This window comes from Arachis ipaensis, chromosome B7, assembly GCF_059453495.1.
Source record: "Arachis ipaensis isolate K30076 ecotype BB chromosome B7, ASM5945349v1, whole genome shotgun sequence".
Taxonomy (NCBI): Eukaryota; Viridiplantae; Streptophyta; class Magnoliopsida; order Fabales; family Fabaceae; genus Arachis; species Arachis ipaensis.
In genome coordinates this window covers 108,494,132-108,512,968 of record NC_142442.1, presented here as the reverse complement: position 1 = coordinate 108,512,968, position 18,837 = coordinate 108,494,132, and the positions used below count along the sequence as shown (strand labels likewise).

At 40.6% G+C, this 18,837-nt stretch overlaps 3 protein-coding genes, 1 non-coding gene and 1 pseudogene across 4 annotated transcripts; 4 read left to right on the top strand and 1 right to left on the bottom strand.

Annotated features, from left to right (window-relative positions):
- The first annotated feature begins 810 nt into the window (after positions 1-810).
- On the top strand, positions 811-2,175 carry LOC107607440 (uncharacterized). Its single transcript, XM_016309398.1, has 5 exons — positions 811-822; positions 1,153-1,218; positions 1,316-1,573; positions 1,639-1,915; positions 2,021-2,175. Exons 1-5 carry the CDS (start codon positions 811-813, stop codon positions 2,173-2,175), a joined length of 768 nt encoding a protein of 255 aa, XP_016164884.1.
- Positions 2,176-2,536: 361 nt separating this feature from the next.
- On the top strand, positions 2,537-3,466 carry LOC148553680 (protein FAR1-RELATED SEQUENCE 2-like; annotated as a pseudogene).
- A 6,150-nt stretch (positions 3,467-9,616) lies between these two features.
- On the bottom strand, positions 9,617-9,724 carry LOC148553679 (small nucleolar RNA R71). Its single transcript, XR_015893250.1, has one exon. It is a non-coding gene; the product is annotated as a small nucleolar RNA R71 (small nucleolar RNA).
- A 4,853-nt stretch (positions 9,725-14,577) lies between these two features.
- On the top strand, positions 14,578-16,669 carry LOC148553678 (uncharacterized). Its single transcript, XM_088494857.1, has 2 exons — positions 14,578-15,481; positions 15,567-16,669. Exons 1-2 carry the CDS (start codon positions 14,578-14,580, stop codon positions 16,667-16,669), a joined length of 2,007 nt encoding a protein of 668 aa, XP_088350983.1.
- Positions 16,670-16,755: 86 nt separating this feature from the next.
- LOC148553677 (uncharacterized) lies at positions 16,756-17,817 on the top strand. The gene has a single exon (XM_088494856.1). It carries the CDS (start codon positions 16,756-16,758, stop codon positions 17,815-17,817), a length of 1,062 nt encoding a protein of 353 aa, XP_088350982.1.
- Positions 17,818-18,837: the final 1,020 nt, after the last annotated feature.

Genomic DNA, 18,837 nt, shown 5'->3' with positions numbered 1-18,837 from the left:
ATATGGAGAATGGGTCAATCTCTGCACCTCTCTATCCACCTGGTTCTGAGGAGCAAATAAAGAAGCAGATGACCCATAATGATTCTGAAAGAAAAGAATCAAAAAAAAGAAAGAATCACATAAAAAGGATAAGCAACAAAAAGAAAAAGAGAATAAGGGTTATTGGACGAAAAAAGGTTTTTTTGCAATGGAAGGCCATGGCCCCTAAACTTTTTCTAAAAAAATTAATAGTACTTGTGTAAAGAAATAAATATATATTATTTGACTTAATTCTTCCAGCCTCTTATTGGAGTTACCGTGTTCAAATCTCATCTATTGCATTTACTTAAATACTTTTGGTTTCAAACATAAACATGTTGGTCCTTGGACTTAGGCTAAAATAAGTTAAAAACAAGGACATTTCTACGATGGGGAAAGTATATTCAAGACCTTGGTGGACCAGGTAATGAAGTCAATTTTCGGAAAAGATTGGGGCCGGTTCATAAATAATCAAAAGTAGCGGTTGAAGATGGAATTAAGAAACAACCAAAAGGAGGGGGAGGAGACGAGAATCCAGTATTAACCCAAAGCCCCAAACTCCATTAATAGGTAGGTGAAAGCTGTGTTTGGGTCAGTGTGAAGCTTTGTTTGGTCGACCTGCACGGAGACGGTGGTGCACGACGGAGGAGAAGGCGGGGTTGAACGGCGCGGAAGCAGAGATCGAGATCTGGCTGTCTCGAGGTTCAAATAAGGGAAGAAAATGGACCACACAAGGCAACGAGATTCACAGGTACGCTTTGTCGGTGTCGATAAGGTTTTTACCGTTCGATAATGCCAGGGGAGGTATGCGCAGAAATTGATTTAAATCGGGGGCCCCTATGCCTTCCCGTGTCCCCCGACAATTTTCACCATTTGATTTTTCGGGGGTTGCTGTTTAGAATGGCACATAGCCGAATTAGATTTGTTACCTTTTAAATTTTGTACCGAAAATCGGGGTTGGTCGTTACAGTTGAATGAGTTTTAGTTGGATTATTTTAGTATGACTGGAAATACAGTTGAGTGAGTTTTAGTTGGATTATTCTAGGGTGTTTGGAATTATAGCTGCGTGATCGCAGTCATGGTTGATAACGCCGATGTTCTGTTCGCTCACTGCGATTTTTTGAACTGTGACAGCCAAATAGGTTTGTGGAGTCTAGCTACGAGTTTTCATCTAATTTTGACCGACTCCATGCATCGCAGGTGTGTTTGTTGCTCATGTTATGAGTTTTTGTTGACCGGTTTATGTTCATGTGGCCCACCGCCTGTTGTCACGCATGCCACGTGTTGTCTGTTGCAGCATGCTGATGATGGAATGAGCGGCGAAACCGTGCCGGTAGAGGAAGCAGAAGCGATGGATTCGTCCGCTGCAGATGCGGACATAGATGCAGAAGCAGCAGTGAGGATTGTTGACGGGATAGGGTCCTTTGGCGCAATTGAATTTTCTTCCCTAACAGCCAAGGACGTCCTGACGACGGAGTTCACAAGCCTACAGGCAGCTTATGACTACTACAACGAATTCGGTCGCATCAAGGGATTCTCGGTCAGGAGGTCCAAGGTGGGTCGCAGAACAAAGCAGGGGGCGGAGGGCGAAATAATTTGGTAGATATTTGTGTGCTCTAGGGAAGGAGAGCGAGACGGAAAACACATGCAGCGGGAAGACAGCGGTCACACAGAGCAGTCAAGGAATGGGATTTGCACCAAATCAATTCCATGAGGAAATCTGGGTTGCAGGTGCCGACGATTTTCCGCGCGTTTACCAATCAGTCAGGAGGATTTGAGACTGTTGGGTTCGAGATAAAGGACATATATAATGCGATAGAGAAGCAAAGGCGGGTTGGCGCGACAGATGCGGAGTCCGCGTTGAAGTTTTTGGGAACTTTAAGGACCACTGATTCCGGTATGTTCTAGAGGTACTCACTGGATGTTGACAAGAGGCTGGAAAATCTCTTCTGGTGCGATGGTACAAGTCGTTATGACTACAGCGTCTTCGGTGATGTCTTAGGTTTTGATGCAACTTACGGTCGTAACAAATACAAGTGCCCTTTGGTAATATTTTCAGGGGTGGACCATCATATGAGGACGGTGGTGTTCGGCTGCGCCATCTTGAGCAACGAGAGCAAAAGCAAGCTATGTGTGGTTGCTGCGGTCATTCCTTGAGGCAATGAAAGGAAAATGGCCGAAGTCTATCATCACAGACGGTGACCTCGCCATGAAGAGTGTGGTTAGCACAGTTTTTCCCGGTGCACATCACAGGTTGTGTAGTTGGCATTTGTTAAGGAACGCCACTACTAGAGTTGGACGGCCGGGTTTTCTCAGGAAATTCCGTTTGTGCCTCATGGGAGATCTAGAGGTTGACGAATTTGAGACAATATGGACAGATATCATGGCAGACCACGGGTTGGAGGATCATCCGTGGATATTGGAGATGTATGCCAAGAAGCATTCCTGGTCCAATGCCCATATCTGGGGGAAATTTTTCGTAGGACTGAAGACGACATCCATGTGTGAGGCTTTGAATATGTAGCTTGAAAAATTTATACACAACGGGTACAATCTGAGGGAGTTTGTGGAGCACTTCCAACACTATTGGGAGTTCATGAGGAGGAGAGAACTAGTGGCAGACTACAAGTATGTGTATGGCGAGCCTGTTGTGAAGACGAAACTCGAGGCCATTGAGCAGTTCGTTGCAACGGTTTATACAAGAGAGGTTTTCGAACTATTTCGGGAGGTGATGATGCTAGCCAGCAACGTTAGAGTTGTGTCCACCAAGAGGACGAGCGCTTGTGTTTTGTTCGAGGTTGTAATGTACTACAAGAAGATATCATGGGCCGTGTCGTGGGCCAAGAAAGATGACGAATTCAGCTGTTCTTGTCAGCGGATGGAGTCCTTTGGGTTTTCTTGTGTCCACATGGTTGAGGTTCTGGTTTATCTGAACATGACAGCTATCCCCAAAGGCCTAATACTTGACCAGTGGACAAAGAGGGCAAAGCAGCCGCGTGCACCCTGCGACGGAACTCGTGTTGGGGAGATCCCAGATGCAGCATACATGAGCATGCACGCGGCGATGCTGGATGATTGCAGGGAGATGGTGAGCCTGTCTTGCTGGTTTTTCAAGGACTACGTGGACGTGAAAACAAGGTTGGCAAAGGAGCGCCAATCCCTGCGGGACAAACATCGCCAAAGGTTGGGTGTTGCTGAGGAGGCTAGCAGGGTGTCTGTTCGGGACCCGATGCGGGCAAGGTACAAAGGATGCGGTTGAAGAGTTGTCACCTCCCGGGGAAAGTTTCGCCATGTTCAGAGGTGTCGACTGTGTGGAAAGGGTGGACACAATTCTCGCAAGTGTCAACAATTGAGTGTGGGAGAGAACATCGACAGTTTTGAGGCTGGCGCGGCTTACGAAAGCATGGAGGCAGGAGAGGGGGGTGAGGAGTACTACGAATTTGAGTGAGCTGGCTTAATTGTTCTTATTGGCGGTTACGCATCGAGCTGGATTCAGTATGGGTGGCTGCTAAGTGATGTACTTGTTGGCGTGACATCCGAAAGGGCGTATGCATAGCGTAGGTTATGTGAGTTAAAAATTTTATACTTCTGGTAATATTGGTTGCGTTTAGGGACAAATGTAGTATGCAGTGTAGCTTGTGAGGACGTGCCTCCTCAATGTGTTGGTCTGTGTTGTGACAATAGTTGCGTTTGTGTGTTTGATTAATTAAATTAGAAAGGGCTAGTTAGTGTAAACCGAGTTATGTAACGAGACATTGTTGCCGAAAAATTTTTTTATACTTTTGGTTATATTAGTTGCATTCATGGACGAATGTAGTATGCAGTGGAGCTTGTGAGAACGTGCCTCCTTAATGTGTTGGTCTGTCTCAATGTGTTGGTCTGTGTTGTGACAATAGTTACGTTTGTGCTTGATTAATTAAATTAGAAAGGGCTAGTTAGTGTAAACAGAGTCATGTAACAAGACATTGTTACCCACTTAAAGTAGTCATTGCGTAGGGATTTCAGATGTCCGGGTTTCGGGACGAAATTGCCTATAAACTGCATCGAGTGTTTATGCTTTCCTGGTACTGAGAATATGGCACTATCCATCGGGAAGGGAAAAAACATATAGTAAGATGATTTGTTTAGGGAATGATAAAGGCAGTGTACTATATTGCAGACTCCATTGTAACACATACGGAATAGAAGATAAAATTTAATCCGCGCTAATTTAACATCCAGCGCACATCAACGAAGTATTTTACCAAAAAAACGGTGGTTCCTGGCATGCAACGGTTGATACGCATGCAACAAAATACATTCAATCAGTTAAACCTAATGACATAGGTTTTACAATACGGCGGGTCAGGTAGCTATCACGTCGAAGTGGAGTCGTGTACAATGATTTGTTGGTACCACTTCAAAGTGACGGCCCACCCTGGTCGCCAATAAAAGGGGGCTTGAAAAGCCCAACATGGTCAAAACGAAGCTCACGTTATGAATAGGGTCATGGCAGCACAGTTGCCATTGCCCTCCGGCTATTCCAGTCCACCTCTACCCGCTGCCTTATCTCATCACGGAACTCATTGAAGTGCTCGTTTACAATAGCCAATGTAGTGTCAATCCGTATCCTGTCAGACAGTTGATCGATGCTCTGCAGCATGACAAAGTAAAGGCATACATGGATGTGTCGATTAAGAGATCTTTACACAACGGGAAACCTTTTTAAATGCATACAGCGTGGGAAAAGTTGTGTTGAATACTTCCTCTGCAGGACAGGGTTGGTTGTGAACATATGCTCTATCTGAAGCCACAGCATCATCCACAAATATACATGGTTAAGCAATTAATATAATTCGTACCAGTTGTTCTCGTTGGTGATCCCTAGTACGAAGTCCGGATTCCACTCAGACAGCGGCGGGTTCCTTCCTAAGATGTCGAGATCTGGGAACATGGTTCTCAAGATCTTGTCCAGAACACTGGCCTGCAAAACGGCAGCAGATGAGACAAGAGAAGAGTTTTACTTCCCAAAAAAAATAAATGTTTGGGTTTAGTTGCATGTCCCATAAAGGATGAGACAAAAGAAAAGAAAAAAAAAAAGAATAAATGATCATTTGTATCCATAAAATATGAAAACACTGACATATGTACCCACACTAGATCGAAACTAAACTTGTACCCATGCAAGATGCCCTTCGTGTGACAAAAGTACCCTACGTGGCACTCCAACCCTCCAAAGATAGGGTACTTTTGTCACACGGAGGGCATCTTGCGTGGGTATAAGTTTAGTTTCGATTTAGTGTGGGTACATATGTCAGCGTTTTCATCTTTTATGGGTACAAATGGTCATTTATTCAAAAAAAAAAAAACAACCAATGTGTGTAGGGAGGAAACGGAATTTTTTTTGTTTTTTTTTTATTTATCGTCCCTTTTTTTTTATCCTTTTTTGGATTATACGTGACCCGGACTAAATCCAACAGGCCCAACAGTTCAAAAACAAATTGGATTAAACAAAAACAAAAAAAAGCAACTTCCAAGCTGAGATGCAAACACAACGAAATGTCGTGCATCATGGGAAAGGAAAAGTAGAGATAACTGATGAGCGGATAATTTATACCCTTTTTAGCATTGTTTTTACATAGTTTTTAGTATGATTTAGCTATTTTTTATTATATTTTTATTAGTTTTTATTCAAAAATCACATTTCTGGACTTTACTATGAGTTTGTGTATTTTTCTGTGATTTTAGGTATTTTCTGGCAGAAATTGAGGGACCTGAGCAAAAATCTGATTCAGAGGCTGAAAAAGGACTGCAGATGTTGTTGGATTCTGACCCTCCTGCACTTGAAGTGTATTTTCTGGAGCTACAGAAGCCCAATTGGCGTGCTCTCAATTGCGTTAGAAAGTAGACATTCTGGCTTTCCAGCAATATATAATAGTCCATACTTTGCTCGAGATTTGATGGCCCAAACTGGCGTCCAAAGCCAGCTTAAAACATCTTGGCGTAAAACGCCCAAACTGGCACCAGAATTGGAGTTAAACACCCAAACTGGCACAAAAGCTGGCGTTTAACTCCAAGAACAGCCTATGCACGTGAAAGCTTCAATGCTCAGCCTAAGCACATACCAAGTGGGCCCCAGAAGTGGATTTTTGCACTATCTGCACTTAGTTACTCATTTTCTGTAAACCTAAGTTACTAGTTTAGTATAAATAGCACTTTTTAATATTGTATCTACATCTTTGGACGTTTAGTCCTTAGACCTTTGAGGCTGGCCTCACGGCCATGCCTAGACTATTTTCACTTATGTATTTTCTACGGTGGAACCCCATAGATTAAGGTGTGGAGCTCTGCTGTTCTTCATGAATTAATGCAAGTACTATTGTTTTTCTTTCAATTCACGCATACTTCTTCTCCAAGATATACTCTCGTACTTAATTCAGTTAAGTCACAATGAAGGGGTGACCCGTGACAATCACCCAATCTTTGATACTCGCTTAGCCAAGATCCGCGTGCCTGACAACCACAAAGCGGTTTACATGATGTTCAACGTAGTCATTGGACGACAGAAAGAGTATATTCTCTTGGATATCTAATACACAGACCGAGTCCGTGAGATTAGTATCTTCGTGGTATAGGCTAGAATCATTGGCAGCATTCCTGGGATCCGAAAAGTCTAAACCTTGTCTGTGGTATTCTGAGTAGGATCCGGGAAGGGATGAATGTGACGAGCTTCAAACCTGCGAATATTGGGCACAAGTGACAGTGTGCAAAAGGATCAATGGATTCTATTCCGACGCTAGCGGGAACCGACAGATGATTAGCCATGCGGTAGCTGTACGGCTGTACCTGGTATTTTTCATCCGAGACGAGAAATCTGACAGTTGATTAGCCATGTAGAAACCATAGAGGACCATTTTCACTGAGAGGATCTTACAGCTTGCCATGGAAGGGAGCACGCATGATTGGAAGGAGGCAGTAGGAAAGCAGAGGTTCAGAAGCAACAAAGCATCTCCAGACGCTTATCTGAAATTCCCACCAATGAATTACATAAGTAACTTTATCATATTTTATGTTTTATTTATCTTTCAATTATCAAAACTCATAACCAGTTGAATCCGCCTGACTGAGATTTACAAGATGACCATAGCTTGCTTCAAGCCGACAATCTCCGTGGGATTAACCCTTACTCACGTAAGGTTTATTACTTGGACGACCCAGTGCACTTGCTGGTTAGTTGTGCAGAGATGTGAAAAATGTGAATCACGATTTTCGTGCACCAAGTTTTTGGCGCCGTTACCGGGGATTGTTCGAGTTTGGACAACGAACATTTTATCTTGTTGCTTAGATTAGGTAATTTTATTTTATGTTTAAGCTTTTAATTTAATTTTTGAAAAAAAAATATGTTCTTCAGAATTTTTAAGAATGAATTCTAGAGTTTCATGAGATATGTGAAGCCTGCCTGGCTATTTAGCCATGTCTAATCTTTTGGACTAAGGCTTCCACTTCTCATTGACATGCTTGTATGTTTTATGCTAAAGCTTGGCTGGCTATTAGGCCATGTCTAATCTTTTGGACTGGAGCTTTAGACTAACATTGCATGATTCCTGGAATTCTTATTAAAAATTTTGTATCTCTTTATTTCTTTTTCCAAATTAATTTCAAAAAATACAAAAAAAATTAATAAAATCATAAAACCAAAAATATTTTGTGTTTCTTGTTTGAGTCTAGTGTCAAATTTTAAGTTTGGTGTCAATTGCATGCTCTTAAATTTTCGAAAATATATGCATTGTGTTCTCGTTTGATCTTCAAGTTGTTCTTGATGATTCTCTGTGTTTAATCTTGTGACTTTCTTGTTTTGTGTCTTTTCTTGTTGTTCATATGCATTTTCGAATTCATAGTGTTTAAACATTAAAAATTTCTAAGTTTGGTGTCTTGCATGTCTTTCTTCTCTTAAAAATTTTCAAAAATATGTTCTTGATGTTCATCATGATCTTCAAAGTGTTCTTGGTGTTCATCTTGATATTCAAAGTGTTCTTGCATGCATTATCTGTTTTGATCTTGGATTTTTATGTCTTGTGTAATTTAGTTGTTTTTCTCTCTCCTCATTAAAAGTTCAAAAATAAAAAAAATAATATCTTTCCCTTATTTTACTAATAAATTTCAAAATTTTGAGTTGATGTGGTCAAAATTTTTTTTTAAAAAAAATTTAGTTGTTTCTTATTAGTCAAGTCAAAATTTCAATTTAAAAATTCCATCTTTTCAAATCTTTTTCAAACATCAAATCTTTTTCATTTTTCTTCTTAATATTTTCGAAAATTTTAAAATTGATTTTCAAAATCTTTTTTTTATTTTTATTTCATATTTTCAAAAATAATGCTAACAATTAATGTTTTGATTCAAAATTTTCAAGTTGTTACTTGCCTATTAAGAAAGGATCAATCTTTAAATTCTAGAATCATATGTTTTAGTTTCTTGTTAGTCAAGTAATCAACTTTAATTTCAAAAATCAAATCTTTTTAATTTCCTTTTCAAATCTTTTTCAAAATAGATTTCAATCATATCTTTTTCAAAACTTAATTTCAAAATCTTTTTCTAACTTCTTATCTTTTCAAAATTGATTTTCAAATCTTTTTCAAATAACCACTTGACTTTTTGTTTATTTTACTATCTCTTATCTTTTTCAAAACCACCTAACTACTTTTCTCTCTCCAATTTTCGAAAATCACTAACCACTTTTTCAAAATTCTTTTTAATTAATTAATTTATTTAGTTTTCAAATTTTATTTTATTTCTTCTCTTAATTTTCGAATACTAACCAATAATTAAAATAAAAACAAAAATATTTTTCTTTTCTTATAATTAAAGTTCGAATACTCTCTCTCTCATCTCTTTCTATTTATTTATTTATTTACTAACACTTCTCTTCTTCTTATAATTCGAACCCTCTCCCTCTCTGTGTGTTCGAATTCTTCTTCTCCCTTCTTCATTCTATTTCTTCTATTCTTCTACTCACATAAAGGAATCTCTATACTGTGTCATAGAGGATTTCTATTCTTTTCTGTTCTCTTTTTTTTCATATGAGCAGGAGCAAGGATAAGAACATTCTTGTTGAAGCTGATTCTGAACCTGAAAGGACTCTGAAGAGGAAACTAAGAGAAGCTAAAGCACAAAACTCTGGAGAGGACCTAACAGAAATTTTTGAAAAAGAAGAAGACATGGCAGTCGAAAATAACAACAATGATGAAGATGCAAGGAAGATGCTTGGTGACTTTACTGCACCCACTTCTGACTTCTATGGAAGAAGCATCTCAATTCCTGCAGTTAGAGCAAACAACTTTGAGCTTAAGCCTCAATTAGTTTCTCTAATACAGCAGAATTGCAAGTTTCATGGACTTCCATTGGAAGATCCTCATCAGTTCTTAGCTGAATTCTTGCAAATCTGTAACATTGTTAAGACCAATGGGGTTAATCCTGAGGTCTACAGACTTATGCTTTTCTCCTTTGCTTTAAGAGATAGAGCTAGGACATGGTTAGACTCACAACCTAAAGAAAGCCTGAACTCTTGGAAAAAGTTGGTCAATGCTTTCTTGGCTAAATTCTTTCCACCTCAAAGTTGAGCAAGCTTAGAGTGGAAGTCCAAACCTTCAGACAGAAGGAAGGTGAATCCCTCTATGAAGCTTGGGAAAGATACAAGAAATTGATCAGAAGGTGTCCTTCTGACATGCTTTCAGAATGGAGCATCCTATGTATATTCTATGATGGTCTGTCTGAATTATCCAAGATGTCATTGGACCACTCTGCTGGTGGATCTCTTCATCTGAAGAAGACGCCTGCAGAAGCCCAGGAACTCATTGAAATGGTTGCAAATAACCAGTTCATGTATACTTTTGAAAGAAATCCTGTGAATAATGGGGTGACTCAGAAGAAAGGAGTTCTTGAGATTGATACTCTGAATGCAATATTGGCTCAGAATAAAATATTGACTCAGCAAGTCAATCTGATTTCTCAGATTTTGATTGGAATGCAAGCTGCATCCGTCAGTACTAAGGAAGCTTCCTCTGAAGAAGAAGCTTATGACCCTGAGAATCCTGCAATGGAAGAGGTGAATTACATGGGAGAATCCTATAGAAACACCTATAATCCTTCATGGAGGAATCATCCTAATTTCTTATGAAAAGATCAATAGAAGCCTAATCAAGGCTTCAATAATAATAATGGTGGAAGAAATAGGTTTGGCAATAGCAAGCCTTTTCCATCATCTTCTGAGCAACAGACAAAGAATTCTAAGCAGAGCCTCTCTGACTTAGTAACCATAATCTCTGATCTAAATAAGACCACTCATAGTTTCATGATTGAAACAAGGTCATCCATTAGAAATTTGGAGGCACAAGTGGGTCAACTAAGTAAAAGAGTTACTGAAATCCCTCCTAGTACTCTCCCAAGCAATACAAAAGAGAATCCAAAAAGAGAGTGCAAGGCCATCAATATGTCCAACATGGCCGAACCTGCAGAGGAGGGAAAGGCAGTGAATTCCAGTGAGGAAGACCTCAATGGACGTCCACTGGCCACTAAGGAGTTCCCTATTGAGGAACCAAAAGAATTTGAGGCTCATATAGAGACCATAGAGATTCCACTGAACTTATTGTTGCCATTCATGAGCTCTGATGAGTATTCTTCCTCTAAAGAGGATGAAGATATTATTGAAGAGCAAGTTGCTCAGTATCAAGGAGTAATCATGAAGCTGAATTCCAAGTTATTTGGTAATAAGACTTGGGAGGATGAACCTCCATTTCTCATCAATGAACTAAATACCTTGGTTCAACAAAAGTTACCTCAGAAGAAACCGGATCCCGAAAAGTTCTTAATACCTTGCATCATAGGCACCATGATCTTTAAGAAGGCTCTGTGTGACCTTGGTTCAAGTATAAACCTCATGCCACTCTCTGTAATGGAGAAACTAGGGATCTTTGAGGTACAAGCTGCAAGAATCTCACTAGAGATGGCAGACAATTCAAGGAAATAGGCTATGGACTTGTAGATGATGTCTTAGTGAAGGTTGAAGGCTTTTACATCCTGCTGATTTTATAATCCTAGACACTAGGAAGGATGAGGATGAATCCATCATCATTGGAAGACCCTTCCTAGCCACAGCAAGAGCTGTGATTGATGAAGACAGAGGAGAGTTAGTCCTTCAATTGAATGAGGACTACCTTGTGTTTCAGGCTCAAGGATCTTCTTCTGTAACGATGGAGAGGAAGCATGAAAAGCTTCTTTCAATACAGAGTCAAACAGAGCCCCCACACTCAACTTCTAAGTTTGGTGTTGGAAGGCCAACATCAAGCTCTGAGTTTCTGTGAAGCTCTTTAAGAGCTCACTGTCAAGCTATTGACATTAAAGAAGCGCTTGTTGGGAGGCAACCCAATGTTATTTAATTATATTTATTTATTTTCCATTGTTATTTTATGTTTTGTTTAGGTTGATGATCATGTGAAGTCATAAAAACAACTACAGAATTAAAGCAGAATGAAAAATAGCATAAAAAACAGAACACCCTGGAGAACAGGCTTACTGGCATTTAAACGCCAGTAAGGATAGCAGAATGGGCATTTAACGCCCAGCCTGGTAGTATTCTGGGTGTTAAACACTAGAACGGGTAGCACTCTGGGCGTTTAATGCCAGAAAAGGGTGTCTGGCATCTGGCTGGCGTTAAACGCTAGAAATGGGCAGCAGACTGGCGTTAAACACCAAGAAAGGTAGCAGAGCTAGCGTTTAACGCCAGAAATGGCACACAAGGGGCGTTTGAACGCCAGAATGGTGCAGGGAGCAAAATTCCTTGACACCTCAGGATATGTGACCCCACAGGATCCCCACCTATCCCACCTCTTCTTCTCTCCTCTTCACACCTTTTCATAACACTCTTCCCTAAATACCCTTGACCAATCCCATCAATAACTCTTCCCCAAATATCCTTCACCTATCAAATCCTACCCTCTTCCCCATATCTTCTTCACCACTCACATCCATCCATCATAAACCCCACCTATCTCACCATTCAAATTCAAACCATTTCCCTCCCAATCCCACCCCTTCATGACCAAATTCCCTCTCTCTCCTACCCTATAAATATCCCTCCTCACTACCTTCACTTTCACACATCGCAAACACTTCTTTCCCCCTTGGCTGAAACCAACAATACCCTCTATCTCCTCTATTTCTTCTTCTTCTACTCCTTTCTTTCTTCTTTTGCTCGAGGACGAGCAAACCTTTTAAGTTTGGTGTGAAAAAGCCCTGCTTTTTTGTTTTTCCATAACCATTAATGACACTTAAGACCGGAAAAACCTCTAGAAAGAGGAAAGGAAAGGCAATTGCTTCCATCTCCGAGTCATGGGAGATGAAGAGATTCATCTCAAAAGCCCATCACTAGAAAAGGATGGAGCAAGCAAGAGAGCCCACTCATGGACCTCAACAAGAGCATGAGGAAATTCCTCATCAAGAAATCCCTGAGATACCTCAAGGGATGCACTTTCCTCCACAAAACTATTGGGAGCAAATCAACACCTCCTTAGGAGTATTGAGTTCCAACATGGGGCAACTAAGGTTGGGGCACCAAGAGCACTCCATTATCCTCAATAAAATCAGAGAGGACCAAAAGGCCATAAGAGAGGAGCAACAAAGGCAAGGAAGAGACATAGAGGAGCTCAAGCACTCCATAAGATCTTCAAGAGGAAGAACTAGCCGCCATCACTAAGGTGGACCCGTTCTTTAATTTCCTTGTTCTTATTTTTCTGTTTTTTCGAATTATATGCTTTATGTTTTGTCTATATTTGTGTCTTTATTACATGATCATTAGTGTCTAGTGTCTATGTCATAAAGCTATGAATGTCCTATGAATCCATCACCTTTCTTAAAATGAAAAATGTTTTTTAATTGCAAAAGAACAAGAGGTACATGGATTTCGAATTTTATCTTGAAATTAGCTTAATTATTTTGATGTGGTGGCAATACTTTTTATTTTTTGAATGAATGCTTGAACAGTGCATATTTTTGAATTTGTTGTTTATGAATGTTAAAATTGTTGGGTCTTAAAAGAATAATAAAAAAAGAGAAATGTTATTGATAATCTAAAAAATCATAAACTTGATTCTTGAAGCAAGAAAAAGCAGTGAACACAAAAGCTTGCAGAAAAAAAAGGGGGCAAAAAAAAAAAGAGAAAAAGAAAGAAAAAGAAAAAGCAAGCAGAAAAAGCCAATAACCCTTTAAACCAAAAGGCAAGGGTAAAAAGGATCCAAGGCTTTGAGCATTAATGGATAGGAGGGCCCAAAGGAATAAAATCCTGGCCTAAGCGGCTAAACCAAGCTGTCCCTAACCATGTGCTTGTGGCATGAAGGTGTCAAGTGAAAAGCTTGAGACTGAGCGATTAAAGTCATGGTCCAAAGAAAAAAGAGTGTGCTTAAGAGCTCTGGACACCTCTAACTGGGGACTCTAGCAAAGCTGAGTCACAATCTGAAAAGGTTCACACAGTTATGTGTCTGTGGCATTTATATATCCGGTGGTAATACTGGAAAACAAAATGCTTAAGGTCACAGCCAAGACTCATAAAGAAGCTGTGTTCAAGAATCAACATACTGAACTAAGAGAATCAATAACACTATCTGAATTCTGAGTTCCTATGGATGCCAATCATTCTGAACTTCAAAGGATAAAGTGAGATGCCAAAACTGTTCAAAAGCAAAAAGGCTACAAGTCCCGCTCATCTAATTGAAGCTAATCTTCATTGATATTTTTGAGATTTATTGTATTTTCTCTTCTTTTTATCCTATTTTCTTTCTAGTTGCTTGGAGACAAGCAACAATTAAAGTTTGGTGTTGTGATGAGCGGATAATTTATACCCTTTTTGGCATTGTTTTTACATAGTTTTTAGTATGATTTAGCTATTTTTTATTATATTTTTATTGAGGTAATGACCAAATCAGTACCCGAAAGATTAAAACGCTGACATTGCGGTACCTGACTATTGTAAACGACAAAATGGTACATGGTTGATTTTAAAATCAGACAATCGTATCCATAATCTGGCTGGACCTAAGCTCCGGTAAGGACAATGCTTACGTGGTCACCGGATTATGCTGACAAATCATGTTTTAATTGAGTTGTCATTTCTAATTAATTAATTTGCTAGCCTAGGTGGAAATTAGGTTAATTGGAATTCAATTTGCCCCCAAATCATTAGTCTTTGCCCTAATCCCAAATCAACAAAGCTTGTTATTGCTGGGTGACTTACTGTGACTTAGTGTTTCACTAAGAGTAAAACTGAAAGGTCACGTAAAGAGGGAGAGACGTTGCCCTGATTACTTGGCGCAAAGAAGAACAAAGAGGATTTGAGAGACATTGTCGAAGTCGTAGCGTCAACAGGGAGGGGTTGGTAGTGGCATCATCGCAACCCCAGTCTTCGCAAGGAAGAACGCTACGTAGAGGTAAGTTCACCTTCACTCCATACTCTCATTTACGTGCCTTCTGTCGAGAGCATTATTATCATGTTGATTGTTTTATTCATTGTATCTTCCCTCTACGATTTTTTAGATGGATCGTCTAGTTACCTTTGTTTATCATCACATGGGTGCCTTGAAAAGGGGTGTTGATGGTAATGTGATATACGACGGGGGTTTAGTAACTGAGATACATAGGGTGAATGTGGAGACATGTAATTTGTTCTTTGTTGAGGGTTTATTTCTAGATTTGGGTTACCCTGGATACAATGAGGTGTACTGGCTAGTACCTGGTTTAGAGTTAGGTAAGGGTCTTAGAGTGCTTAGGACAGACGCTGAAGTCATGAGAATGTGTGAGAGTGCGATGAAGAATGGGAACACTGTACACCTATATTTTGATCACCCCATTGACACAAACCCTGAAATCATTGATGAAGAAGTCGTGTTTGATGGTAGTAGTGATAGTGTGGTTGAAGTCAATCCAGATGGTGATAGTGTCAAGGAGGATGAAGTTACTAATAAGGTTGACGGTCATGCTAATGAGAAGGAGAATGATGGTGTGAATGAGACCAGTGGTGAGGTTAATGAATTGGAGATGGTGTTGAGTGTGGCTGTGAAGGAGAATATGAATGACGGTGTAAATGAGGCCACTGTTGATGTTAACGAGTCGAACAAAGGTGAGAGTGGTGCAGGGAAAGAAGCTGCAAATGACGGGAATGCGGAGAAAGACACTGAAGGAGCATCAACTCCGGAGAAACCTGCTAAGAAGGTTAGAAAGAGACATCCAAGACCAGCCCCTAGTGGTTTACCCCGAGAAAGAAGAGCTGCCGAGAATGAGGGTGTAAATGAGAGTAACCATGGAGAAGCTGAAGCTGGGAATGAACCCACAGAGGAGACCAATGCTGATGATGTTGCTGGTGTCAATGGGGGTTCTGAATTTCGAGAACCTTTCGTGGATGAGGAAAGGGCAGAGGAACCTGTTACAGAAAACCCAACAGGTAAATTAGTTTTTTTTTTTAAGTTAGAGTATATGTGAATATAAATTGCTTCAGTTCTCATGTATCTCAACTGACTTTGCAGCAGATAATGTAACACAAACTAGTGGGAGGGACAATACAAGGAGAAATCATCCAAGGCCTCAACCGTCTGGGCAAAGAATTGTACTTGGAAAGGAGGATAAAGCACCAAGGGTAGAGGTGCCTAACCCGAATAGAGAAGATGGTGATAGTGAACCTGAGATGTACCAATATGAATCCGAAGAACTCTGTAGCCCCCCTGCAACTGATGACGAAGAGGAACCTGCATTTCCTCAACATAATCCCAACACGCCATATGGAAAAATAACTCTGGAGTTGAATATGGAGTTTGACACCATGGAGCAGTTCAAAGCAGCAGTGCAGAAGTATAACATACAAATTGGGAGACAGGTGTTCTACCTTAGGAATGAGAAGAAGAGGTGTAGGGTGATCTGCTATGATCCAGACTGCCCTTGGTTGTGCTACTGTGCCAGGACCAACTACCCAGCATCCTTTCAGATAAAGACATTTGTGGACGAGCATACGTGCCCCAGGAGTAACAAGAGTAAATCTGTTTCATGTGCTTGGGTTGCTGAGGAACTGGTCCCAAAGCTGAGGATCCATCCCAACATGCTGCAGAGAGAGGCACAGGAATGGTTTAAAGTGGAGTATGACATCTCAGTCAATGAGAGGATGATGTTTAGGGCTATGGTCAAAGCCAAGGAAGTTATCGAGGGAACAGAGAAAGATCAATACCTAAGGCTCAGAGACTACCTTAACAAAATCATGAAGGCTAATCCTGGTTCAAGAGCCAACATGGGGACTACTCCACAGCCAGAGGGGTTGCCTAAGTTTAGAAACTTATACATCTGTTTGGCTGCTTGCAAAAATGGCTTTAGAGCAGGGTGTAGGCCATTTATTGTTTTGGATGGGACGTTTCTGAAAGGGTACTTTGGAGGGCAATTACTAACAGCAGTTGGTCAGGACGTGAACAATCAGCTGTTTCCAATAGCGTATCGGGTTGTTGATGCAGAAACTAGGGAAAATTGGAGATTCTTTCTGGAGGAGTTGCACACAGACATTAGGGACTTCAACGAGAATGGCTGGGTTTTTATGTCAGACCAGCAAAAGGTGATGTGGACTATCTTAATGTTTTTTGAGTTCCTGTAAGTATATATAAATTAGTTTTCAAAAGTCCTCTAATTCATTGTGGTTACCATTCAATGCAGGGTTTAATCCCAGCATTACAGGACGTCATGCCAGGGGTGAAGCATAGATTCTGTTGTATGCATATGTGGAGAAATCTGAACAAGAGATGGAAGGATAAGGAACTTAAGGCAACATTTTGGCAATGTGCAAAGGCAACTACTGATCAGGAATTTAATGATGCAATGGGAGCTGTGAAACGGATCAACAAACAGGCCTGGGAGTATTTGTCAAAATTTGAACAAGAACAGTGGTCGAGATCAAGGTTTTCAGACTGGCCAAAGGTAGACAGTTTGACAAGCAACAACTGTGAGTCATTTAAGTCAACAGTTGTGGGACTTCGGGGGAAGAGCATCTTGACAATGCTTGAGGAGCTTAGGTTCTACATCATGAAGACAATGGCAACTCACAAAGACTCACTGATGGCTTATACTGGACGAATAGCCCCTATACAAGTCAGTAGGTTAGAGAAAGAAAAAAGACAAGCCAATTACTGGGAAGCACAATGGTGTGGTGATGATGAGCACAATCAGTTTGAAGTAACAAAATGGCAGCATAGAGTCAGAGTCAATACACGAGAGAGGACATGCTCATGCAGGAAATGGCAGCTCACTGGACTACCATGCTGTCATGGGATTGCGGCAATCCAAAGAAAGAATGAGAAACCTGAAGACTATGTCCATCACAAACTCACTATCAAGGCTTATAATAGGACTTATATATTTCACATTAATAGCATACCGAGTCAGGAGTACTGGGAGCATCACGAAGGGTTGCCATGTCTGCCCCCTCCATACAAGAGGCCTATTGGCAGACCTACAAAGAAGAGAAGAAAGGATAGCACTGAGCAAAATGCTGGCAGCCAATACAAGGCCAAGAGAATATATGGACAGATAACATGCCAAACCTGCAAAAAAGTGAGCAACATAAAAACCATTACTTATATGTATTTACTTTACCTTTTATGTCCTATCTGCAACCTTATTAATGCTGCTTTTCCTTACTCATGTGTTTTTTGCAAGGCTGGACATAATAGCAGAACTTGTTCTGACAAAGGAAGTGGAACAGCAGCTGAAGAACCAGATCTTGATGAGGATGAAGCTAGGGAGTAAGAAGCTAATTGGGAGGAGATCATGGAGGCTGCACACGCTGCACATGTTGCAGATGAGGAAGAGCTCACTCAAAACCATCCACAAACTCAGCCTGATCAGGTAAATGTTAATGATTTTTTTTACCTTGTTGTACTAAACTGTTGGATCAGTCTCCATAGAAGATTTGATTTCATGAATGCACAAACTGATGCAGAATAACATCAATGATGGCAACACTACAACAACTGCTTCAGCCCCTACTGTAGCCACCATACCAGCAGCAACCAACCCATGTACTCCACCAGCTAGTTTAGAACCATCACCAGCACCAAAGAGGAGAGGCAGACCATCTTTTGTTAGGGGCAATACAGTTCCACCAAGAGGAAGAGGCAGCACCACTCGAAGAGGAATGGCAGCCACTACAACAACTCCAACTCCAGCACAAAATGCAGCAGCTGCACCACCACCCCCTGCTCAACCTAGTCTTGTCAGCCCTGATGTTGGGTCTAGATCCCAAATTCCTGCATCTCCATCCAATGTTGGGCCTCAGCCTCAAGGTCCATTACTTAGGCCCAGTCTTCAGGCCCAACCTACAGCACCATTTAGGCCCCCAAGTGTGACTAGGGAGACCATGGCAGCAACAAGCCCAGCAACCCAGAGTAGGTTCACAGGCTTCATGCCCACCCCATCCTTGAAGAAGAAAAAGCCATCCAGACCACCACCATCAAAGACATCAACAAATGACAAGAAATGAGCTTAGATTCTTGGGTTTTTTAGTTTGTTGTTATTTACATTTTGGACATGATTTACTTAAAATGCACCCAACTGCCATTATGGCATGTAAGTGCTAACCTAGTGTTTCTGTGTTTTGTTACTCTCATCTTGGGTCTGTAGCAGTTAATATGAACATGTGTCATTTTGGTTGTCTTATTTAGGGCCTGAACTTTGTTACTCTAAATAGTTAATGGTTATAACTTGATGTTATTTTGCTGTTTTATTCAGTTTATGTTTACAAAACTAATTGACATGGCTTACATAGAC

Coding starts and splice junctions, on each gene's coding strand:
- LOC107607440 (XM_016309398.1), top strand. Junction 1,574..1,638: donor TCTCGGTCAGGAGGTCCAAG/GTGGGTCGCAGA, acceptor TGTGTGCTCTAG/GGAAGGAGAGCGAGACGGAA. Junction 1,916..2,020: donor TTTAAGGACCACTGATTCCG/GTATGTTCTAGA, acceptor GTGATGTCTTAG/GTTTTGATGCAACTTACGGT.
- LOC148553678 (XM_088494857.1), top strand. CDS start 14,578: ATGGATCGTCTAGTTACCTTTGTTTATCATCACATGGGTGCCTTGAAA. Junction 15,482..15,566: donor TGTTACAGAAAACCCAACAG/GTAAATTAGTTT, acceptor ACTTTGCAGCAG/ATAATGTAACACAAACTAGT.
- LOC148553677 (XM_088494856.1), top strand. CDS start 16,756: ATGCCAGGGGTGAAGCATAGATTCTGTTGTATGCATATGTGGAGAAAT.